Source organism: Dermochelys coriacea, chromosome 9 (assembly GCF_009764565.3).
Source record: "Dermochelys coriacea isolate rDerCor1 chromosome 9, rDerCor1.pri.v4, whole genome shotgun sequence".
Lineage (NCBI taxonomy): Eukaryota > Metazoa > Chordata > Testudines > Dermochelyidae > Dermochelys > Dermochelys coriacea.
This window is the reverse complement of record NC_050076.1, coordinates 25,271,111-25,294,481: the sequence shown is the minus strand read 5'-3', so window position 1 is coordinate 25,294,481 and position 23,371 is coordinate 25,271,111. Positions and strand designations below refer to the sequence as shown.

The following is a 23,371-nucleotide window of genomic DNA, read 5'->3' as shown; positions in this document are numbered from 1 at the left end:
GAGAGGCAGAAAGGATTCCCGCGTTGTGCAAAAGATATATAAGGGGGCGGACAGAAAAAAGGAGGCTGCAATCATGAGAAATCCCCTAGCTACCACCTGAGCTGGAACAAGGGCTGTACCGGGGAAAGGATTGGGCCCAGACTAGGAAGGCATCCAGTCTGTGAAAAAAGCCTTATTAAAACATCTCTGAGGGTGAGATTTTATCTGTATTCAGTTTTCTTACTGTATTAGGCTTAGACTTGCGTGTTTTATTTTATTTTGCTTGGTAATTTACTTTGTTCTGTCTGTTATTACTTGGAACCACTTAAACCCTACTTTTTGTATTTAAGAAAATCACTTTTTACTTATTAATTAACCCAGAGTATGTATTAGTACCTGGATGGGGCAAACAGCTGAGCATATCTCTCTATCAGTGTTATAGAGGGTGAACAATTTATGAGTTTACCCTGGATAAGCTTTATACAGGGTAAAACGGATTTATTTGGGGTTTGGACTCCATTGGGAGCTGGGTATCTGCGTGCTGGAGACAGGACCACTTCTTAAGCTGTTTTCAGTTAAGCCTGCAGCTTGTGGGGGACGTGGTTCAGACTTGGATCTGTGTTTGCAGCAGACAAGTGTGTCTGGCTCAAACCAGTCAAGGGACTGAAGTCCCAAGCTGGCAGGGAAAACAGGCTCAGAGGTAGTCTAGGCACATCAGGTGGCAGTCCCAAAGGGGTTTCTGTGACCCAGCGCGTCAACAAGTCAGAGACATAAAAAAATTAAGCACCATATTTATCCATTCTTTACTTTCTTTTCCATGATTCAGTCTTCACTTCTATCATTGCACTGCAGTGCTTATTTATGCATTTGGAGGAGACTGTGCTCATACATCAAAACTTTGCTCTTCCAGATTTGCTGTGATTACCTTAGGAAATGTCTTTGTAAAAACTGAATAAATCTTTCCTACAATGTTGGTATCAATTGTAATACACAGCTGAAAAATATTATAATGTGGATGGTTGAGATGCTTTTTTACAAGAAAGTTATTAACATTCTTCAACTAGAACTAGAAGCACCTAAAGGCAAGAAAACCAACGCAGGAAAAAGTGATGTTACCTTTGAATAGGGTTTTATTAAAGAGATGCAAAAGTTAGCAAATGTTTAATCCATACACCAAAACTAAAGCATTAACTTCAGTAAACATTGGCACTGCTCAAATGACAAAAAACAGATATGCACATAGTTATGCAAGGGATTATATAATTGTTCAGTGAATTGCAAACATTTCTTGCTTCGCTCACAGACATGGAGATCTCATGATAATTATCATCTCTAGCAAATTTGGGTCCTTCAGACCAGAAGATATTGGATTTCTAAATTAATAAGGATTTCAATAAATTAATCTGAATTGTAATTCAACCTTTAGAACAATAGTGGATATTTGCTTTCAGTCCTTTCATAAAAGTTCATAAAGTCAGGTATATTATAACATCTACTACAAAGAAAGGTGGAAAATAAATAAGAATACACAGGGATCTCGTCCTCCATCAATACAAGACAATAACTTAAATTAGTGGGAGATCATAGGGCTAGATATATACAGACCTGTGATGAAAATGGTGCTGAGTCTCATTGCCTAGCCCAGGGGAAACTCTACAATGGTTCTTTTCTTCAGCAAACTTCCTCTCCACTTCAGTACTCATATAATATATTCACATGACTTATGAGACTTAGGGCTGGTCTAAACTACCACAACAAATCGATCTAACTTACGTAACTTCAGTTACATGAATAACGTAACTGAAGTTTACGTAGTGAGATCCATTTACCACCGTGGCTACACTGTGTGGTGTCAATGGGAGAGCGTCTCCTGCAGATCTCCCTTACGCTTGGAGGTGGAGTACACAAATCGATGGGAGAGTGCTCTCCCATCGATTTAGCATGTCTTCACCAGACCCACTAAATTGATACTCGCTGCATGGATTGCAGCTGTGCCAATCTACTGGTAAGTGTAGACATGGCCTTACATAAGCCACCTCAGGCAAGCATTCACTATACTTGGGGCTAGGTGTTAGTGGGCTCTTGGAATGAAAAGGCAACGCTTTTTTGGCCAGACACTGCTATCATAATATACACAAGTTTTGCTTTATATTCTCATCACTGCCACCATGCAAAAGGACCTTCAAGTCTTGCCAACTGCAGCCTTTTGGCTGCAAGACTTTTCAGGCTTCTCTCTAATAGAAAAGTAACTTTCTTTATATGAATGAATACTTTTTTTTGCTCTTTAGATGTCTGATGTAAAATACACTGAATGATCCCCATTGACTTCAGTAGCCTTTTGATCATGCCCTATAAGAGTGAAGGCATTTGATTAATCCTTTCCCTTATTTCCTTTATTTTGGACATTATTTCTACTCTGTAGCTGTCCTGGGCTATGCCTTAATATACAGACAGAAATCCAATACATGCTTTTAAATCCTTGCATGAAAAGCAATGTGTTTAAATTATTATTATTGTACCAAATTCTTTAATCCTTATTCAGGCCAGGTCTACACTACTAAAGACCTATATCAGTATAATTATGTTGCTCAAGGGTGTGAAAAATCCACACCCCCTGAGCAACATAGTTATATCAACTTAATCCCCCATATAGACAGTGCTATGTCGATTCCAAAGCTTCTCCCACCGACATAGCTATTGTCTCTCCGGGAGGTGGACAAGCTCTCCCTGCAGCATAGGAGCGTCTTCACTTACAAGCTACAGTGGCACAGCTGCATCAGTGCAGGATTTTGAGTGTTGACCTGCCCTCAGTCTGTTGGGAGTTTTGATAGAGCAAAGACTAAGAAATATTTTGCAGGATTTGCCTTACTTTTTATTTATTATTTAATACAGATCATCGTGATAATACCTGCCTTCATTTTACAGGTGTCTTGGACTTCTGCTATATCGCCATCATTTTGGAAAGCAACAGTCATAAGAACATAAAATAAAAGTAGAACTATCTTGTATTTATTTAGCACCATTCATCCTTTCCTCTGAAGCAGCTGTCGCACTTCTCGCCTCCTTGCAAGTGTCTCTTGCAAAGAATAGGACAAGAGCAGGTGAAGGGAGCAAGTTGCTGTTGATTCTACCGCAGCTGGGCAAGAAGTTGGCTCCTGGAAGCAGCCAAAGAATCATAGTGCCAGGCCTCAGCTGGTGTATAGCAGGATAGCCTCATTACCTTCAGTGTAGCTATACCAATTTACACCAGCTGAGGAACCAGTCCATAGACTCCAGAGGAGGAACAGACCTATTAACTCACCTCCTGCCTCTCCCAGCCAGTGCAGGACTGCTCCCGACACTGTTTGGGACAGATTCCTGGTAAATGTGACAAGCAATAAAAAACTTTGCCTGCTAACAGATCTTACTAGGAGAATCATAGTAAAGCAGCCCTGTAGTCCTGGGTCTGCTCAAAGAAAAGTTTTTTACTGTACACTACACTGCAGTTCTCAGGAAGAGGGTGACTCCTTGGACTCAGGCCAGTCATACAGACTCCATTAGATTTTAATATTTATCGGAAATATTATGGGTAAATGATCCCTGCTGTAACTCCACTGTAATCAGTGCAGTTTATACCAGTGTGACTGAGTGACTGAGTAGAATTTGGCCTAAAGGAGTCACAGCAGTACTGAAACTGGCCCTCTAGATGGGCTAATGTGGTGGGAATTGGGCAAATTCAGGCTTCAGTCCCACCTCCTGGGATCGTGTAGTAATTTTTGTTTTCAGAAGGGGCTCGCAGTGCAATGAAGTTTGAGAACCCCTGCTTTAGCCAAATTCTCACCAAGTCAAATCCTTTCCTTGGTTACAATTACCAACAACAGTAAGTGCCAGGAAATTTAGATCTTCTGAACCCCATTCTATTTACACCCCAGTTGGAGCTCCATTTACTTTACATCTTATTCATATACTGCAGGCATTGTGATTGCATGGGATACAGGTCAGGGAAGAATTTGGCCCATGGGAATTTTGGCTGTTTTAGGACTCAAGGAATTGGACTATAGTGGGATTTTTTATGTATGAAATTTAATTAAATAGCTTATTTTAAAAACTACTATCTTGGTGTCCTCAATTATTATAGGCCACCTGTAATGATTTTAATTAATCCAATTTGTTCATACATTGTATTAACTCATGATGCATCCTACTCAGTAGCCGAGAGTTAAAAGCTCTAAAACTAGATATAGCATTTTATATGCACAAACACTATTCAGTTCCATATATTAACAAAGAGTTTAGGCTAAAGTAAATAACATGGGTATAAAATTGCTGTGGTCACAGAATATGGACACCTGTTCCTGAGGCCTGGCTGATGCTAAAGGAGTTAAACGCAGGACAATGTTGTAAAATAGTGCACAATGAGCTCTACAGTATGTACAAGGGTCTTAGCAGAGGTGTCTTTGGCAAACCTGACACCTGTGCTGTGGAGTGCTGAAAGTAGACCACTCAGGCCACTGCAGGAAAGCCCTGAGAGTACTACTTTCATCAATGGGGTTATTATACCATGCTTGCAGTCTACACTTGTACGCTAGTGCAACAATCAGCAGCTGTGCTCAAAGCAGCTCTATTCCAAATGGTTGTGTGATCATATGTGCACCACTGGGAGCCCTTTTGTGTATGAATGCAGGTGTGCCAGGAGGAGCCAAATTTCTCGATAGACTGTTTAAATGTCCTTTTTGTGACGCAACAATTCTATCTGAGAAAATCTAGCCAGACACTGGGGTTCAACTCTGCTCTGCTACAGACTTCCTCTGTAACCACGGGCAAATCACTTGAACTAAAAAGGTGGGTTCTTAACTCAAGTTATCTTACAATGAAAAGAGGAACTTTTTCCCCCTCTGCAGGAAACACTGTAATTTACATTTGTAGCAGAATCTCAGAAGTTCCTTTTTTTAAAAAAAGTTATCTTTGAACAGTCTCCACACTATATTATACAGAAGACCTTCTTTAGGTTTGTAAGGAGTAATTACAGTTACATTGTCTCTCATTTAGAAGCTGGAAATTGAAATACTTATTTGGTATAAAAAAAACTTTCAAAAATGACTATGTTAATAGTTACATAATTCTGATTCACTTTGCTAACTATAAGCTTTTGAGTATTTATTATTTCCAAAAACACACTTCATTGTTTAAAGATGTACAATCTTCTAGATATTTTGTACGTTTAAATTTATTAAAAGAATGCAACTTTATATTAAGTCTTCTACTGCCCCCTTGTGTACCTGTCTAACATTTAAACAGCTAAAGCTGCCAAAGAAATATATATTATATAGTAAGAGGCAGTTGTGCAGTATTTCAAGCCAAATCCTGCATTAAGTGACATATGTGCAAACTCAAGTAACTCAGCACAAAACTTAGCACATTGACTACACATAGTTCCACAAAAACCCTTGTGAACTTCCTGCACTACATAGATACAATGGGATACAATGGGTGAAATCCTGGCTGCATTAAAGTCAGTAGGAGTTTTGCCATTGACTTCAACAGGGCAAGGATTTCATGAGTACAGATACAGAAGGAGATTTCATGAGTACAGATATAACCATAACTCTTGAATCTCTCTGCTTTGGCTGGTTTAAATTAGACCTTTATATTAAATATAAGTTTTACTATGATCATAATAAGCAGGATAAACTTTATGACTGGCAGCAACCAAGCAACAGCAGGAGCCCAAACTGCTGGAGGGAGAGGATCCGTTTATGAGTTGTCTCCCAGCCAGATCTTACTTCAGAAGAGCCAGCTCATGAGTCACAAAGCTTGCACAAAACCCAAAATGGCAGGGTCCTAATTAATCATCTACTTCACTTATACTAATAGCCAGCCCTGAAAGAAACACCCATAATTTTGCACCAGTGTTAGAAGAGAAGAGGGATACACAGAGATTTTTCTGTCGCTGATGAAGTTCATCCCTGTCCTCTTGATATACTAAACCATAACTCCAGAAATAACTTTCTGAGTCTGAGGTAAAGGTTAATTCTGAAGGGTGAAGGTTTTACTTTGGAATTCACTAGGTTCCATCAGATTATGTGCTTTCAAATATTTTCCTACGGAGAATAATCTTGGACCCCTCTGTAAGGACTTGGTTACCCTGTGCCCCTTTTGTAAGTGGAGAACACTTCCTCACCTTGCTTAGTCCTGCCGCACTTAGTGATTAAAATAGTGTATCTAATTTTAAAAAACCATACAGACTCCAGTTTTCCACAGCAATTGCCTAGATGACTGCAGCATCACTGCTGTAAGATTATGGGTCTGATTGTTGCCTAAATTACACCAATAGCATAAGACACTGGGCCTGATTCTCCACTGTGATCCCCAAGGACACTACTCTTGTGGGGCACAGGCGTTGGAAAGCTGATGGACACTGCCTTTGGGGAACACCTCTAAGACAGAGGGCCTCCTCTGGCTAGTATACAGTGAACATAAGGACCCTGCTTCACTCCCCTTCCCAGCCTCTGCCATAGGGAATATGTAAGGGGGAAGGAGGTGATAGAAGGAGATGTTCCTTGCAGAGAGGTGCGCATGGCCAATGTTCTGTGAGCCAGCATCTGTTTCCTATGGTCCACACTTAACTTAAACCATGGGGAACACAAGAGCGGTTGGGGTTCCTATGGCCCAGCAACAATGACACTCAAAATCAGAACCATGGATTCCAGTAGAATTACTCCTGTTTTGCACAACTGTAAGTGAGAGGAGAATCAGGCCTTACATCTTATCATAAATATATTGCAGTGTGTTAGACCCTCATCACAGGAGTGGTATGAGTCCACATTAGGTATGTTGTATCATGTACTGGGGCAATATTCAGCCATTAGCTGCACCTGTCCAACCCCAGTGATGTCAATGGGGCTGCAGAGATGAAATAGAGCAGTGACTATGGCTCACTTTGAACATATCACAAAAACATGTTTTACTACGGTTAGGTGGTGAACAGCCTTGAGCATGACCCCAACTATGGCCCTATCTGAACTACCAATACAGTGTTTTGGAACTAGTTCATGACACTCACCTAACATAGTTACAAAATATACAACTGAGTTGTGTCCACACAGAAACCTTATTCGTAGCATAGCCATGTGCGTGTATTCACACCCGCCGCTATGTTCAACTGTTTGTATTGGTGCATTCTGGAAAAAATTGAGCAACTATCTCCAGTGTTTCAGCAGGGGAATATAGTACCTGAAGTACATGAGCACAGAGTGGCACCATCATCACATGGGTTCAGTGCACTCTGGGATACACTGAGAGCTGGGAGGAAGGACGACTGGCCTGGGTGGCATGTGTATGGTGGTGGGGGTATCATGGAAATAATATACAAAAGCTGCATGCCAAACCAGTTACAGGAGGACAACTATATGTCAGCCTAGTCTCTGAAAAGGGTGACACAGTGTTAGCTGCCATGCTTACTGAATATTAACTATGTTGTGCGCAGATACAGCCATGTCACTAACCAGTGAATCTTGCCCATATGCTCAGTGTTTAGCTGATCGCCATATTTGGGGTCGGGAAGGAATTTTCCTCCAGGGCAGACTGGAAGAGGCCCTGGAGGTTTTTCGCCTTCCTCTGTAGCATGGGGCACTGGTCTCTTGAGGGAGGATTCTCTGCACCTTGAAGTCTTTAAACCACGATTTGAGGACTTTAATAGCTCAGACATAGGTGAGGTTTTTCGTAGGAGTGGGTGGGTGAGATTCTGTGGCCTGCATTGTACAGGAGGTCAGACTAGATGATCAGAATGGTCCCTTCTGACCTTAGTATCTATGAATCTATGAATCAGTTACTAACTTAGTTAAGAGTTGCAGCATAGGCAGGACCTTAGGCAGTCTCTATCCCTTCTGTAGCTGAGCGCTACATACTAAGCAACCTGCTGCACCTCATCCATTCAGGCACATGCTGTCCATATTGAGAGACAAATGGGAAAATGCAAGATGAACTGGGCAAAATATTGACATTAACAAAAAGACTTAAATGAAAAGTTTATGATTATTGCTTTAAAAAACTCTGGACTGTAGACTCAGCTAGTCAAAGCAGTTATCTTGAATGTCTCCAATACTCATTAAAATAGACAGTCATATGAATTGACAAGAAATTAAAAGCACATTATTCAAAACAGGGCTGCTCACAAGCCTCTTGGACAGATACAAAGCTGCCTATCTAAGGAACACAGCTTTAATCTAGACCTGGTCAGCTACACCAACCAAAAATCCTCCTCCCACTTCCCACACAGTTCTCTTTCAGCACAAATGGAAACTACATCTCCATCAAGGACTGACAGAAGTACTGCCTGCTGAACGGCCACTTCACCAGGGAGCTTGCAGTTTAATAGTGCTTAAGTGATCTTGGAGATTTTGGCCCAAATTCAACCCTGATATAACTGGGTGCAACGCCATGGAAGTCAATGGAAACACTCAGTACTGAATATGACTGTTTGTCTTAAACATAAAAGACACAGAATATGACTGTGCTCAAAGCAAGGGGAAAATTGTAAAGAGCAGGATTTTCTTCAGTATTTCTGGTCATCATCAGTAATATAAAAGCAGAACTTTCCCAGATATGTTTACATGATACCCCTACAGCATCAATTTTTATTATAGTAAATTGTAATTAAAGCAGTATATCTATATGCCTCAATAAGCACTTCCATAACAAATCAATATGCTCTGTTATCTTGCCAAGTTAAAAACTGTAACTCCAAAACATTAAAAAGCATTACTAAATCTACTTTTTATCTACAAGAAGATCATTATTACCTAGCTATATGCCACTATAAAATTTCAGTTGCATCCAAGTGAAGTAAGAAATGAAAAGAAAACATGCAGCTTACCATGAAATACACCATTGTCCACTAAAAAATGTCTGCAGTACTGCAGACAACTTTTCTTATCCAGGCTCCAATAACTCATTGTAACAAGACTTCCTGCTCAGCATCAAAGACAATTACCCTGCAAAATGAAACAGAATACAATTATAGATAATAGAAAGGTGTCTATATTACCTCACACCGTATCTCTCTCTATTAAACAAAAAGAAATGTGCCCATCTCCAAGATATCTAGGCACCTAAGAACCTATTACAGCACACAATAGCCACAGTTTAACCCTCCAGACTATACTAATTCACACCTCAATTTCCTGTCTGCTATGCAGACGGGGATTCCAACTCCCCCAAGCAGCTTGACTGGGGTGGGGAAGGAGATTAATCTTTGTGTCATTTGTCCCTTTTCACCCACTCCTTAGCTGACCTCTGGAAAAAAGTAGTCAGTCAAGGTGACTCCAAAAACTTCAAGCCATGGCCCCTTTACATTGGCTCTCAGCTGACTGGCAGCTGGAAAAATACCTACTCGTGTTAGGACTCAGAGTCTAATCCTGCTCCAGTTGAAGGCAGTGTGGGTTTTCAAGAGCAGCAGGAGCAAGCCTATCAAGACACTCTTCAAGGGGAATTTGCTACAGAATGATAGCAGTGATAGCGCTCAGAACAGACAGTAACCTTTCTTATAACAGGCCCCAGAAATTTCTCAGAACTTAACAGCTCCAGCAGCCAATTTTGCTTAATCAGCCCATTAATATTTATAAGTCAGTTAAAATGAAAATGCACTCTAATCAAATTTTAAACAAAGACAAGCTAAGTGAAAAACGTGTGTAGCTGAGAAAAAAATCAGCCCTTCAGTGCTTGTGAGTTTTTGGACCACAAGTTCGTCTTCTGTTCCATTGCTATAAGACAAGACCATGTAAACAGTTGGAACTATTATTTTCAGGGATCAGAGGCCATGTCTACACTACCATTTATGTCAGCAAAACTTATGTCACTCTGGGATGCGGAAAATACACTCCCCTGAGTGACATAAGTTTCATCTGCATAAGTGTGCACAGCGCTATGTCAACGGGAGAGCTTCTCCTGCTGACAGAGCTACCACTGCTGGTTGAGGTGGTTTTATTATGTTGACAGAAGAGCTCTCTCCCACCGGCGTAGAGTGGTTACATGAGTGATCTTACAGCAGTGCAGCTGCATCGGTACAGCTGTGCCGCTGTAAGCTCACTAGTGTAGACATGGCCAGAGAAGATAAAATGTAACTCTTAAAAATCAGATGGATATAGCTCAAAACAAGGCTTTATATGTTCAACCCATTTTATTAAATTCATTTTTGAAAAATTCCAATCTTTAGTTTATTAGAAATGGGCTTTGCAAAATCCATCCCATCATAACAGGGCCTGTTAGTACAGACTTGGTTAAGGCTCAATCTGTCAAATAAAGGGGTTTATAGATCTGTCATGAATATTCCCTTCACAATGGGGTTTGTTACTTACTAAAGATCAGATTTCTAAAGAGCTCAACACCCCTATAAGGCCCACATTTTCAAAAGAGTTCAGCACCCATTTAGGCATCAAATAAGCAGCCAGATTTTCCAAAGTACCCCCCAAGATGAAAATGGGGGCTGGATGCTAAACACTTTTGATGTGGTCCCAGTCCATGACTAGGGCTCCTAGGCACTGCTGTAATAATAAAATCTGACCAATTATTTTGGTGCCTCAAGGGGATTGTAGCTCTTTTGAAAATTTGGCCTCAATTGTGGTTGCTCAGCGTTTGAAAATCTGGCACCATGTAGCCAACATTTATTCTATTGCCAATCAGCATTAGTATGAGTGAGCAGCAGGCAAACCCAAGATTTTTGACTGAGCTGCCTCCAGCTCCCTCACTAAGACACTTATATGGTCCCCAACACCATAGTAACTGAGTTCCATACAATCTCTAATGTACCTATCCTCATCACACCCCTGAGGCAGGGAAGTGCTGTTATCCCCATTTTACAGAGGGGCACTGAGAGACTAAGTGGCTTACCTATAGTCATACAGGACATCTGTGGCAAAGCAGGGAACTGAACCCAGGTGTCTCAAGTCCTAGGATAGTGCCCTAACCACTGGACCACCCTGCCTCTCTAACACTAGATGCTGCAGCCTGCATTTTCTGTGCACCTCTTCTGCACTCCTGAGTGGGGCAAAGTCCTAAGGCAGGCAAGACCTTTGAAGGCCATATGGCACAACCAGTCTCTCCATCTCTCCCACCTCCTCCTCCTTTCCCCTTTGGGGTACTTCAAGGAGTCATAATCTGGGTAGGTGCTAGGAAAGGGGAACAGCAGGGGAAGGAGTAATCTTAGCAGTTCAGCATCCTCCCCAGTCTCCAGCAAAGCAGTCCCCTTTGCAGGTGGGGAGCCTGCAATATGCTCTGCAGCTGCACTGAGTTCCTGCCCCTTTGGATGAGGTCTCTCTTCATCTCATCCCCAGGAAGGTTGGTGCCTCCTGTCCCCACCACCATGTGGCCTTAGGAGAAAACTGCAGAGAGCGGCCAGCCAGAGACTCCAGCTGGTAGGAGCAGGTGCAGGGAAAGCAGGGACTTCGGCACATTCAAAGAACTTTCTACAGTTTTAGCTGGACTTCCTCTCCCTTGAGCTGACTGGCTGTTTGCTCCACTCCTCGCATCCTCAGTCTCTACAGTCAGCTTCACTCCTCACCTGCCCCCCTTATCCTTCTCTCTCGCTCACTTCCTTCCCTCCTAAGTAAACCCATCCCCACCGCAAACATGTAACTGCCATCCCATAGTTCACTCTGCTTCTGTGTTCTACCTCTTCCCCCACCAGGTGTCTATCTGGTCTTTTTAGATTGTAAACTCTTCGGGGCAGGGAGCGTCTATGACTCTCTGTACAGCACCTACCACAATGGGGCACCACTCTTGGTTGGCCCTTTAGCACCACTGTAATAAACATGATTAATACAAACAATAATCAAAGGAGCTGCTGAATGCTCATGTCTATGGAAGGGGGCATAGGGTCTAAGAAGGAAAGGTGCTGAGAGGGAAAGGTTCAGTCTGCCAGAAGGAAGAGGGGGAATCCCCTTCTCCCCGTTTGCTGTGCTTGCATTTTGTGTTTGTTCCAAGTTGAATTTTCCTCCACATGCACGAATGAGTGTAAAGGCCTTTCTCTGATTCAGACAAAATGCTGCTGCTAAAATAATCTCATTAGCCTATTGCTCTGCAACCCCCCAGTCCTTCCACTGGCTTCCAGTTTCCCATTATATCAAGTACAAGCTTCCTGTCTTTATCTTCAAGGCCTGCCACAGCTCTGCCCCCTTCCTAAAACCTGCTCTTGTCACCTAGTTATCACCCTCCCGCCTCCACTCTTCCAGTGCTGCCTGCCTCATCTACCTTCTTCTCTGCTGCTCCTGCAAATACCCTTTCTTCCCCTTTCTTCTATGCTGCCTCTTAACCTGAGACACTCTCTGAACTGATCTGTAAGGCTGCTCCCCCTTCTCCTTCAAATCTCTTCTGCAGACACACTTCTGCCACAGCTCCTACAAGAAATCAGTCATCATTTCAGAGCTAGACTGAGGGGCTGCTGGAGGAGCTGGCTGAGGGACAATTGATGTCTTTTTACTTATGTAATTACAAAATTGAAAAAAACAAATGAAATGTATGTATAAAATTTTTAGATATATTTGTCTTCCTATTCCCCAACCCTTCAAATTGTGTCCATCTTCCACCTAGACTATAAGGTCTTCAGGGCAGGGATCCACCACTCTGCTTGTAGAGCAGCTAGCACAGCAGGGCCCAATCCTGATCTTAGAGCTACCATGATAAAAAAAATTAATTAAAAAGATGAAGGTTTCCATAAAAAGTGTGAAAATTAGAAGTCAGGTCTCTCCAAAACCGCAATTTAAAAAAAAAATCTTGTGATCAACTCAGCAGCTCTACAAACATGGTAGAGCGCACAAAGAGCTTTGTATTTTCTAATTACACATTGAAGGTGTTAGAGGTTTTCATGGGTTTTCAGTGCAGGGGGCAATGATGGAGGGCGTTTACACACTATCAGAATTAGAAAACAGATTGTTTGGGTTTCAGAGTAACAGCCATGTTAGAAAAGGAATACTTGTGGCACCTTAGAGACTAACAAATTTATTTGAGCATAAGCTTTTGTGAGCTACAGCTCACTTCATCGGACGCATTCAAATCTCATTCAAATCTCATTCAAATCTCAAACAAATGAGATTGTTTGGGGAAAGCAAGGAAGAAAACCATGCATAATATTTAGGGAGAAAGAAAAGAGAGAGCAGAAAGCATTGTCTGTGCATAAAATGATGTTAATTTTTCTTTACTTTTATTATGTGAAGTTTTTGACCCCAATTTTTAAAGGGGTGTTTTGCACATTCCTCTTGGGCATACAAACTTTTACAAATTTGGGTTGTCGCTACTTCTGGTTGTTTAATCTCATTATCATCCCAAATTTTTTGTAGCTCATTTGATGAATGTTTTGTCTACTTCTTCATGATGGAGGCATCACGACCCTGGACCCAATACTGCTATTATTGAAGTCAACAGGATTTTTGCCACTAATTTCATTAACTAGATACAGCATTTTTCATTCTGGGTGGGTAGGTGGGTGGGTCAGGGGAGGGAGAGGGAGAGGGAGCGGGAGCAGTTAGTGTGTGTTTGTAAGTTTCTTTCTGTGGGACACAGGATGTTACTCTGAAGCTGCTGTTGGCTTTGCATGGGAGAAGTCCTGTCTTTGCATAATGACAGGTTTCAGAGTAGCAGCCGTGTTAGTCTGTATTCGCAAAAAGAAAAGGAGTACTTGTGGCACCTTAGAGACTAACAAATTTATTAGAGCATAAGCTTTCGTGAGCTACAGCTCACTTCATCGGATGCATTTGGTGGAAAAAACAGAGGAGAGATTTATATACACACACACAGAGAACATGAAACAATGGGTTTATCATACACACTGTAAGGAGAGTGATCACTTAAGATAAGCCATCACCAGCAGCAGGGGGGGGAAAGGAGGAAAACCTTTCATGGTGACAAGCAAGGTAGGCTAATTCCAGCAGTTAACAAGAATATCAGAGGAACAGTGGGGGGTGGGGTGGGAGGGAGAAATACCATGGGGAAATAGTTTTACTTTGTGTAATGACTCATCCATTCCCAGTCTCTATTCAAGCCTAAGTTAATTGTATCCAGTTTGCAAATTAATTCCAATTCAGCAGTCTCTCCTTGGAGTCTGTTTTTGAAGCTTTTTTGTTGAAGTATAGCCACTCTTAGGTCTGTGATCGAGTGACCAGAGAGATTGAAGTGTTCTCCAACTGGTTTTTGAATGTTATAATTCTTGACGTCTGATTTGTGTCCATTCATTCTTTTACGTAGAGACTGTCCAGTTTGGCCAATGTACATGGCAGAGGGGCATTGCTGGCACATGATGGCATATATCACATTGGTAGATGCGCAGGTGAACGAGCCTCTGATAGTGTGGCTGATGTGATTAGGCCCTATGATGGTATCCCCTGAATAGATATGTGGACAGAGTTGACAACGGGCTTTGTTGCAAGGATAGGTTCCTGGGTTAGTGGTTCTGTTGTGTGGTGTGTGGTTGCTGGTGAGTATTTGCTTCAGATTGGGGGGCTGTCTGTAAGCAAGGACTGGTCTGTCTCCCAAGATCTGTGAGAGTGATGGGTCGTCCTTCAGGATAGGTTGTAGATCCTTGATGATGCGTTGGAGAGGTTTTAGTTGGGGGCTGAAGGTGATGGCTAGTGGCGTTCTGTTGTTTTCTTTGTTGGGCCTGTCCTGTAGTAGGTGACTTCTGGGTACTCTTCTGGCTCTGTCAATCTGTTTCTTCACTTCAGCAGGTGGGTATTGTAGTTGTAGGAATGCATGATAGAGATCTTGTAGGTGTTTGTCTCTGTCTGAGGGGTTGGAGCAAATGCGGTTATATCGTAGCGCTTGGCTGTAGACAATGGATCGAGTGATATGATCTGGATGAAAGCTAGAGGCATGTAGGTAGGAATAGCGGTCAGCAGGTTTCCGATATAGGGTGGTATTTATGTGATCATCGCTTATTAGCACCGTAGTGTCCAGGAAGTGGATCTCTTGTGTGGACTGGTCCAGGCTGAGGTTGATGGTGGGACTAAATTGATAGTTAATATCTTGGTTTTGGTGTGTTTCTAATACTGCGTCAACTTGCAGCCACTTTAACTTCTGTTTTATCATTAATGATTTAGGGAGGATATGTACATGGCTAAGGAGCACTGTTACTATTAGTCTTAATTAAAGTATTTTAAAAAAATATTTATTTTTATTAATCATTCAGCTAAATACATAACAGACAAATGTGGGGCAGGATTTTTGGCTTCCCCTTTTCAGGAATAGAGTATTATCATGAGCAATCGTCTTCATAATCAGTGTTGGTCTAAAGCAGAGGGGGTTTAATAGTCTCCCTCAGGAATGTACTAGATAGGTCAGTAGCCTACACTAATATGTGGTTAATTACACTAAAAATTAGATCTATTAAGATTGTCTTGGGTACTAAGCAAGTAATACCTGTGACTTCTGCTGGTGGTTGTGTTCTTCTATATTTCTTTGATTTTTGCGCTTATCACACATGAATTTTTTCATTAAAACTGCTGAAGTAAAATCACTCTCCTAGTTATAATTAATAAGGAGCCCAAGCTGAGAAATTCTGATCCAGGTTTTCCCAAAGTTTGGGGGTGATGCAGACCATATTTATTCATGTTACATCAGATTAAAATTGTAGGCTAATCATCAAATAATGAGAAAAAGATAAAACGAAGTCATGTTTGAATTAAGAAAATACATTTTATTTATCAATCCTTCATCACTAAGATTATGTGAGAAAGAAAAGATAATTTCTTAGCCCCTCCCAGCACCCACAGAGTTCACGTTGCCTGGGGATTTTTAACAAAAATATTACTTCCAATATATGTTTAGTCTCTTTCAAAGAAATGCTTCAGCCTAGCTCTTATTTTGTGTCCCACGCTGATACAATATACCCTTTTATTCTTAGTACAAAGGATTCTCCCATACCACAGGAAACTCGTACCAAAAAAAAAAGCACTCTGCAACATGTTAGAGATGAAGACAGAATTATAAGGGAAAGGCAACTACTTCACATTTGAGAAAATCTTCTAAAAAGTACTTTCATTTTCATCTATACTATTATTTGTATTATGGTAGCTCTGAGAAGCCACAGTCAGGATCAGGGCCTGGGTCCTGTACACTGTACAAACAAAGAGTAAAAGACTGGTCTCTTCCCCGAAGACTAAAAAATATAAAGGCAAATACTAAGGGCTTGTCTGCACACAAAAGTTGTTCTTCTTTAACAATACTGATCTACTTCAATTGGTACAATCCTCCTAATGTGGACTCAATTATAACAGTATAAAAATGGTTATACCAATACAGTTTATTCTGTACATGTACAATATACCATTGTTTATATTGGTATAATTGCATCTATATTGGTGGTTGTACCACGTAACTATTTCAATGTAAAAATCACACCCATAACCATGGTTGTTACACTAGTACAAAATCTGTATGAAGTTTGGGCCTAATTTACATAAAATAATCTTCTGAAGTAATCAGTAGTTGGTGCTGTAATTTAGCTGTAATGTCACTATTTCACAAGAGGCAAAATTCAGGGGTCAGCAGCCCCTGAACTGGCACATGACAAATCTGTTACTGTCCTACCTCAGCAAAAAGAGGTTATTATAAGTCGGCAAGAACCCATTCACAATACATTAAGTTAAAATGTACTTAGCACCTAAACTCAGCTCAGTGATGGATTCTATGAAGCAGCCTCTAGAAATACATGAAGTTAAAAGAACTATTCTTTCAATAAAAATGAATCAACTAAAAGTTGTGTGTGAGTCAGCGAGGGTTATTCTGGTACCTTGAGTACTGTAATTCACAAAGCCTTTCAAGGTACTTCACAAAACGACATTACCTGAGCAAAATCAATTTATCTTCAAATTCACTTTGCCAGAACTTGTTTATTTTATACAAGAAATTACAGTTTACTTATGTGTCCACTTACCAACGGTTCTACAGTTAGCATTAAATTACAGCTTTAACCACAGCTCTTCGTACAGGAGCTCAGAAGTACACTGACACAGGGTCAGAGCAGCCTTTGAAAAGGCACAATACATGCTCCTCACCCCCTATGATGGCTTTGCTCTGCTGCTGTGGTATGAAGGCAAGAAGATATCCATGCTCACAATTGATCGTTCCTTCCCATAGGCACTATGAATGTTAGCTAGCTAGGTGCAATGACTGTGAATACAACCAGCAATGGAGGTTTCTGATTCCCACTCCTCTTCCCCCTCGCCTGCCTTCTTATGCAAAGAACAAATCAGAACCTAATTCTTCATTAATGTGTTATATATCTTGCAATAAAATATATAAGCACTGGATTCAGTACACTCTATTAGAGTGTACTTTATTTACTGGTGTCATTAAAATGTGGACTAGTTTAACAAGAGAATGAGCATCTGCCATGATTTTAAGAGACATTAAAAACTCATAAAAAATTACCATGAGTTAAACAAGAACAAGAAAAGGACAAATGGGAACTGCTGCACCTAATAAGCCATAACCCTAGCAAATGGCATCAGAATTCAACACAATTAAACTACAGATTTCACGATGGGGTTTGCTTCTCATTAGTTTCAGTTCATGTAATAAAATAATAGTCAAAGGAATTAGAATAGATCCACATTTATCCCAATGAAATGGGGGATAACGAATTTGTCTGGATAATTGGAGACTTTTTAATGTAAATAACTCATATCAAGGGACATATAGCAATTGAAATAATAGGGGTTTATAACTAGATGAGTAGATAAACTAGTTTATGTTGACTTCAGACCACTTTCTTTTTCTCATATATACACACACACTTTAGAAATGACAAGTGTGACAAATTAAGTAAAATATTTTCCTCCAACATTTTTCTCAAGTTTAAAGGCCTGATTTTTTAAAAAAGTTGAGCATATGCAATACTCTGATTGTGTGTGTATATCTATTTGCTTATGCAAATATTCGATTCTTATGTGCAATACTACTAACTACACATAGCAAGTAGGCACACAATTGTGCAAGTAACTTTTTTAATATCAGATTTTTAATACAGAATGGCATGGAATACTTATAAAAGGAATTTCTCTTTAATCCAAGTACTTTAATGTGATTACTGAATACCCATATGTGAAGGTCTTATGCTATCCCAGCCCTTTTTCTAGTTGAAAGGTCAGGGTGAAACACAACCAGATTCACAGCAGCCCAAATCTCCACTCTCTTAATAAAAGACTAACGTTAAGCACTGAAAGTATCAAAGGTAATGTAATTGGCTTTATGCAGCCCAACTGATGGACAAAGTTTGTAACATATGCCATTGAACCTGATTTGGTAAAAAGTAGGGCTGTCAGGTGATTAAAAAAATTAAATGTAATTAATCGCACTGTTAAAGAATAATAAAATACCATTTATTTAAATATTTCTGGATGTTTTCTGCATTTTCAAATATATTTTTTTCAATTACCATACAGAATACAAAGTGTACAGGGCTCACTTTATATTATTATTTGGATTACAAATATTTGCACAGTAAAAAACAAAAGAAATTGTATTTTTCAATTCGCCAATACAAATAATGTAGTGCAATCTCTTTATCAGGAAAGTCGAACTTACAAATGTAGAATTATGTACAAAAAAATAACTGCACTCAAAAATAAAACAATATAAAACTTTAGAGCCTACAATTCCAATCAGTCCTACTTCTTGTTCAACCAATCACTCAGACTAACAAGTTTGTTTACATTTGTTTACATAATGCTGCCTGCTTCTTGTTTACGTCACCTGAAAGTGAGAACAGGCGTTTGCATGGCACTGTTGTAGCCGGTGTCGCAAGATATTTATGTGCCAGATGCACTAAAGATTCATATGTCCTTTCATGCTTCAACCACGCCTCCGGAGGATGTGCGTCCATGCCGATAACGGGTTCTGCTTGATAACAATCCAAACAGTATGGATTGATGCCTATTCATTTTCATCATCTGAGTCAGATGCCACCTGCAGGTTGATTTTCTTTTTTGGTGGTTCAGTTCTGCAGTTTCCGCATTGGAGTGTTGCTCTTATAAGACTTCTGAAAGCATGCTCCACACTTCATCCCTCTCAGATTTTGGAAGGCACTTCAGATTCTTAAACCTTGGGTTGAGTGTGGTAGCTATCTTTAGAAATCTCACATTAGTACCTTCTTTGTGTTTTGTGAAATCTGCAGTGAAAGTGTTCTTAAAACAAACAACATGTGTTGGATCATCATCATTGTTTTGCTGACTGCAGTTACGTAACCAAAAAAAAACCCCTACATTTGTAAGTTGCACTTTCACAGTAAAGAGATTGCACTTCAGTACCTGTATGAGGTGAATTGAAAAATACTATTTTTTTTATCATTTTTACACTACAGATATTTGTAATAAAATAACATAAAGTGAGCACTATATACTTTGTATTCTGTGTTGTAATTGAAATCAATATATTTTAAATGTAGAAAAACAACCAAAATATTTAATAAATTTCAATTGGTATTCTATTGTTTAACATTGTGATTAAAAGTGTGATTAATTGTGATTAATTTTTTTAATCGTGATTAATTTTTTTGAGTTAATCATGTGAGTTAATTCTGATTAATAGACAGCCCTAATAAAAAGACATATGTTCATAAACAGTGAGAAATAGTCAGAAACAATGGAAGGTAGACTGAGTAAACTCTTCAGGCTGAGGGTTTCTTTTTATTATCTTTTTATTATCTGGAAGCTTTTACTAAGTTATTCCATTTCTAAAATTGTTTGTGTGTGTAAAAAATTAGTTTTGCACCAACATGTGTGTCTGTGTACACAAATCGGTTTTGCATCAATGTATGTAACTGCGGTATATGAATCCTCTGTTAAATACTAGATAAAGAATACACCTAGTTTTTGATCAACAGGGACTCCTAACCCCAAAAGGTTTGTAACTTGATATCCCTGGAACACGAGGTTAGAAGAACTTTCTGGTTCCACAGTAATTTGCAGGTTCTCTCACACAAAAACTGTCCCCTGGGGAATTGTTCAGAGAAATAGGTCACTACTTTTGCAGACCCACAATGCACTGGTATAGCAATAGTTGGAGGGAATGCTGTATGTGCTCACAAGGAACCACTTTACACAAACCAGACTGGTTAGTGTTTCAGGAACAAACAGTACTAGAAATGCTCAGCAGCAATATTCAACCTTGAAGTTTTGCATTTTAGTAGTGCAGACGGAGTTTTAAGCACCTGACCACTTCACACTAAAAGGCTGAGAATTCAAACCAATTTTCCCTGTCTCATATCCTTGCTAATGTTCAGACAGATTAACTACATTAAAGTGAGCAGTGCATTGGATGGGGAGATTACTAATCCCATTTTCTCTCAACTGCCCCCTTCCCTCCTTGTTCCTGAAACACTTCAAGAGACACTAGTTATATAGACTGGCTGACCATCAGGGATTCCTATTGATCAAAGCACGACAGTTCACTGATTCCCCTCCCCCATTGCCAAAAACCAATCTTATTATTCCATTTTACTATTGCAGTACAGTACCTGTTATCATCTTTTGCAAACATCAAATGCAATATTTCTGCCTTTCTTTAGAAAAAAGGGAACCACAGATGGTAAAATAAACAAGTCAATATTGAGACCTTCCGAGAGGTGCCACACTGGAGTCCAATAATCTCCTGCACCTGTTTGATTTATGTTTTACTCCAAAACAAAAAGTAATCCATTAAGAATGCTGTGAAGCACTGAGGCAATAATATGGAAAAGGTACCAATCCTTTGGGGTTGATGGGCGGGGGTGTGAATCCCTGTGACTGACAGAAACTTTAGAAAAAAGAAAAGGAGTACTTGTGGCACCTTAGAGACTAACAAATTTATTAGAGCATAAGCTTTCGTGAGCTACAGCTCACTTCATCGCGATGAAGTGAGCTGTAGCTCACGAAAGCTTATGCTCTAATAAATTTGTTAGCCTCTAAGGTGCCACAAGTACTCCTTTTCTTTTTGCGAATACAGACTAACACGGCTGCTACTCAGAAACTTTAGAGACGGCCTAGCTCAGAAAACTATTGAAAGGTATAGAGAACTTTCAGAAAATGAGTGGATAAAACAAGAGGGGGTGGAGGAATGGGGAGAGAATTGAAAATATATTATCCTACAGGTCAGGCAGCATGCAAGAAAACCAAACAAAGCCAAGCAAGAGACTCAGTTTCAGGGCACAGAAGAGGCATGATTAGAAGTAGTAACACACTAGCTTTAGGAATTTCCAGAAAACCACTCTTATAAGTACCACAGACAACTGGATCAGAAAAAAACCCCATACCTCTAGACCAACTGTCTAGCAATAGTGGTAGGTGCCTGTACTGAAATGCAGATGTTTGGCTAGCAGGAATATAGTGCTCGCAAGAAAAACACTGCCTTTTAACTTTGGAGTGGGGTAGAGGAGTGAGCCTGTATGGTGGCAGGCCATATTCTGTGCTGATTTGCTCCCTGTGCAGGCCCACCGATTTGTATGATGTGTTTCTTTCAACTGCCCCCAGAATACACAAAGACAGAAGTAGTGAAAATACTTTGCACTTGAACAGCACCTTCCATTGGAGAATCTCAAAGTGCTTGTGGAATTTACAACATGCCTGTATAATTGGTATTACTGGCCTCCTTTTATAGATGGGGAAACTAAGGCACAGAGAAGTTAAGTGACTTATCCAGAGTATGACTGGAAATCTCTGGCAAAGTCAGAAATGGAACCAGCATTGCTCATCTCATACTCCTGTACTTAGACCATATGCAGGCAGTAGGAGGGACCATGTTAGCCAGAACCATGTTTTTATTAATACTGTTTTCAGTTTGCTTGGCTGTATCAATTAGGTATTCTACACTAGGGACCTAGTCCTACATCCCCTTACTCATGTGAATACGCCATTTTCAGGATCGAGCCCTACATTTCTAAATGCCAGATTCTGCTATCTTTATTCATGTTGGACTGGGTGTCTATTTTAGATGAGTATGGGTGGCAGAATCTGGCTCTAAACGAGCGGAGAAAATGCTTGGTAAAGCCAAACCAGAGGACAGCACGGCACTTTTACTCTCATATACTAGAATGTGCAGTGTTGCTGTAGCCATGTCAGTCCCAAGATATCAGAGAGACAAGGTGGGTGAGGTAATATCTTTTATTGGACCAACTTCTGTTAGTAAGAGAGCTTAGAGACAGAAGAGCAAGCTCTTCTTCAGCTCTGTGTGCTCAAAAGCTTGTTTCTCTCATCAAAAGAAGTTGGTCCAATAAAAGATATTATCTCACCCATCTTGTCTCTTTAATATCCTAGAATATGCTGTCACACAATCCAAAGATTAGGGCTATTCAAATTTCTCTTGCACTTTATAATACCAATATATGCTGAGCAAGGCATAAGTGAGAGGGAAGACATTACTTGCACAAGACTGCTAAACAGTGACACCCAGTTACACTCCCACCTTGCTTTGTTACCTAGTGGCAAATTACATTATATTTAACATGTTGCTCCTTGCATCAAAGTTTATAATCACCCATAGACCTGAGCGCCAATCTGCCTTATTGTGAAATGCAAGAAAAGGAGCTGTCATTTCTAGCCCATGTTTTTATTAACCAATATATTTAATTAATAAATCACACAGCTACTTCTGGTAAAACAACCTTCAAACCTCTGCAAGAAGACCAGCTGCTGCACTGATCAGATTATAAGTAATATTTTTTTACTATATGTAAAAGACATAGTAACCACCATATCAACTGAAAAAGTTTGCTGTAGTTGCCCTGGAAGGTAGATATCTAAATCTGAATGAAAAATAATTTAAAAAGACTGAGACATAAAAATTGAATGTTGCTTACAAATACAAGACTTTTCATTGTCCTTGAACATGTTTTTAGCGAAACCTAGTGTGGAGTAACTATTAAGTTGATGGTGAATACCCAAGATGCCAGTTAGTGCTGACTATGGTGGTGGCTTTTGTGATGTACCCATCTGCCCCACTAAAATATGGATGAGGGCCACTTACTTATTTCACTTAGGCCACCACTAGATCAGAAGTGGGCAAACTATGGCCTGCGGGCCACATCCAGCCCACAGGACTCTCCTGCCCAGGCCCTGAGCTCCTGGCCGGGGAGGTTAGGCCCAGCCTCTCCTCCGCAGCCTCAGCACACCGCACCGCCAGTGCAATGCTCTGGGTGGCCGGGCAGTGCAGTTGCAGAGTCGCGGCCTGACCCAGTGCTCTGGGCAGCACGGCTGTAGCACCGCCAGCCACCGGTGCTCCAGGCAGTGTGGTAACGGGGCAGAGATGGTTGGATGGAGGGCAGGGGAGTTGGGGGGATTGTCAGGGGGTGGGGGTGTGGATAGGGATCGGGGCGGTCAGAGGGCAGGGAACAGGGGGGTTGAATGGGGACAGGGGTCCTGGGGGGGTAGTCAGGAAGGAGGGGGGTTGGATG

The 23,371-nt window shown here is 40.6% G+C and overlaps 1 protein-coding gene across 6 annotated transcripts in view; it reads right to left on the bottom strand.

The window, feature by feature from the left end:
* Positions 1 to 23,371, bottom strand: part of PLCH1 (phospholipase C eta 1) — a 170,562-nt gene that overhangs the window by 133,870 nt on the left and 13,321 nt on the right. For all 6 annotated transcript variants that reach the window (XM_043492498.1, XM_043492499.1, XM_043492500.1 and 3 more), the window contains one exon: positions 8,834 to 8,951. In XM_043492498.1, the coding sequence (XP_043348433.1) occupies positions 8,834 to 8,912 (79 nt within the window). In that variant the 5' untranslated portion in view covers positions 8,913 to 8,951. The remainder of the gene's footprint in view (positions 1 to 8,833; positions 8,952 to 23,371) is intronic.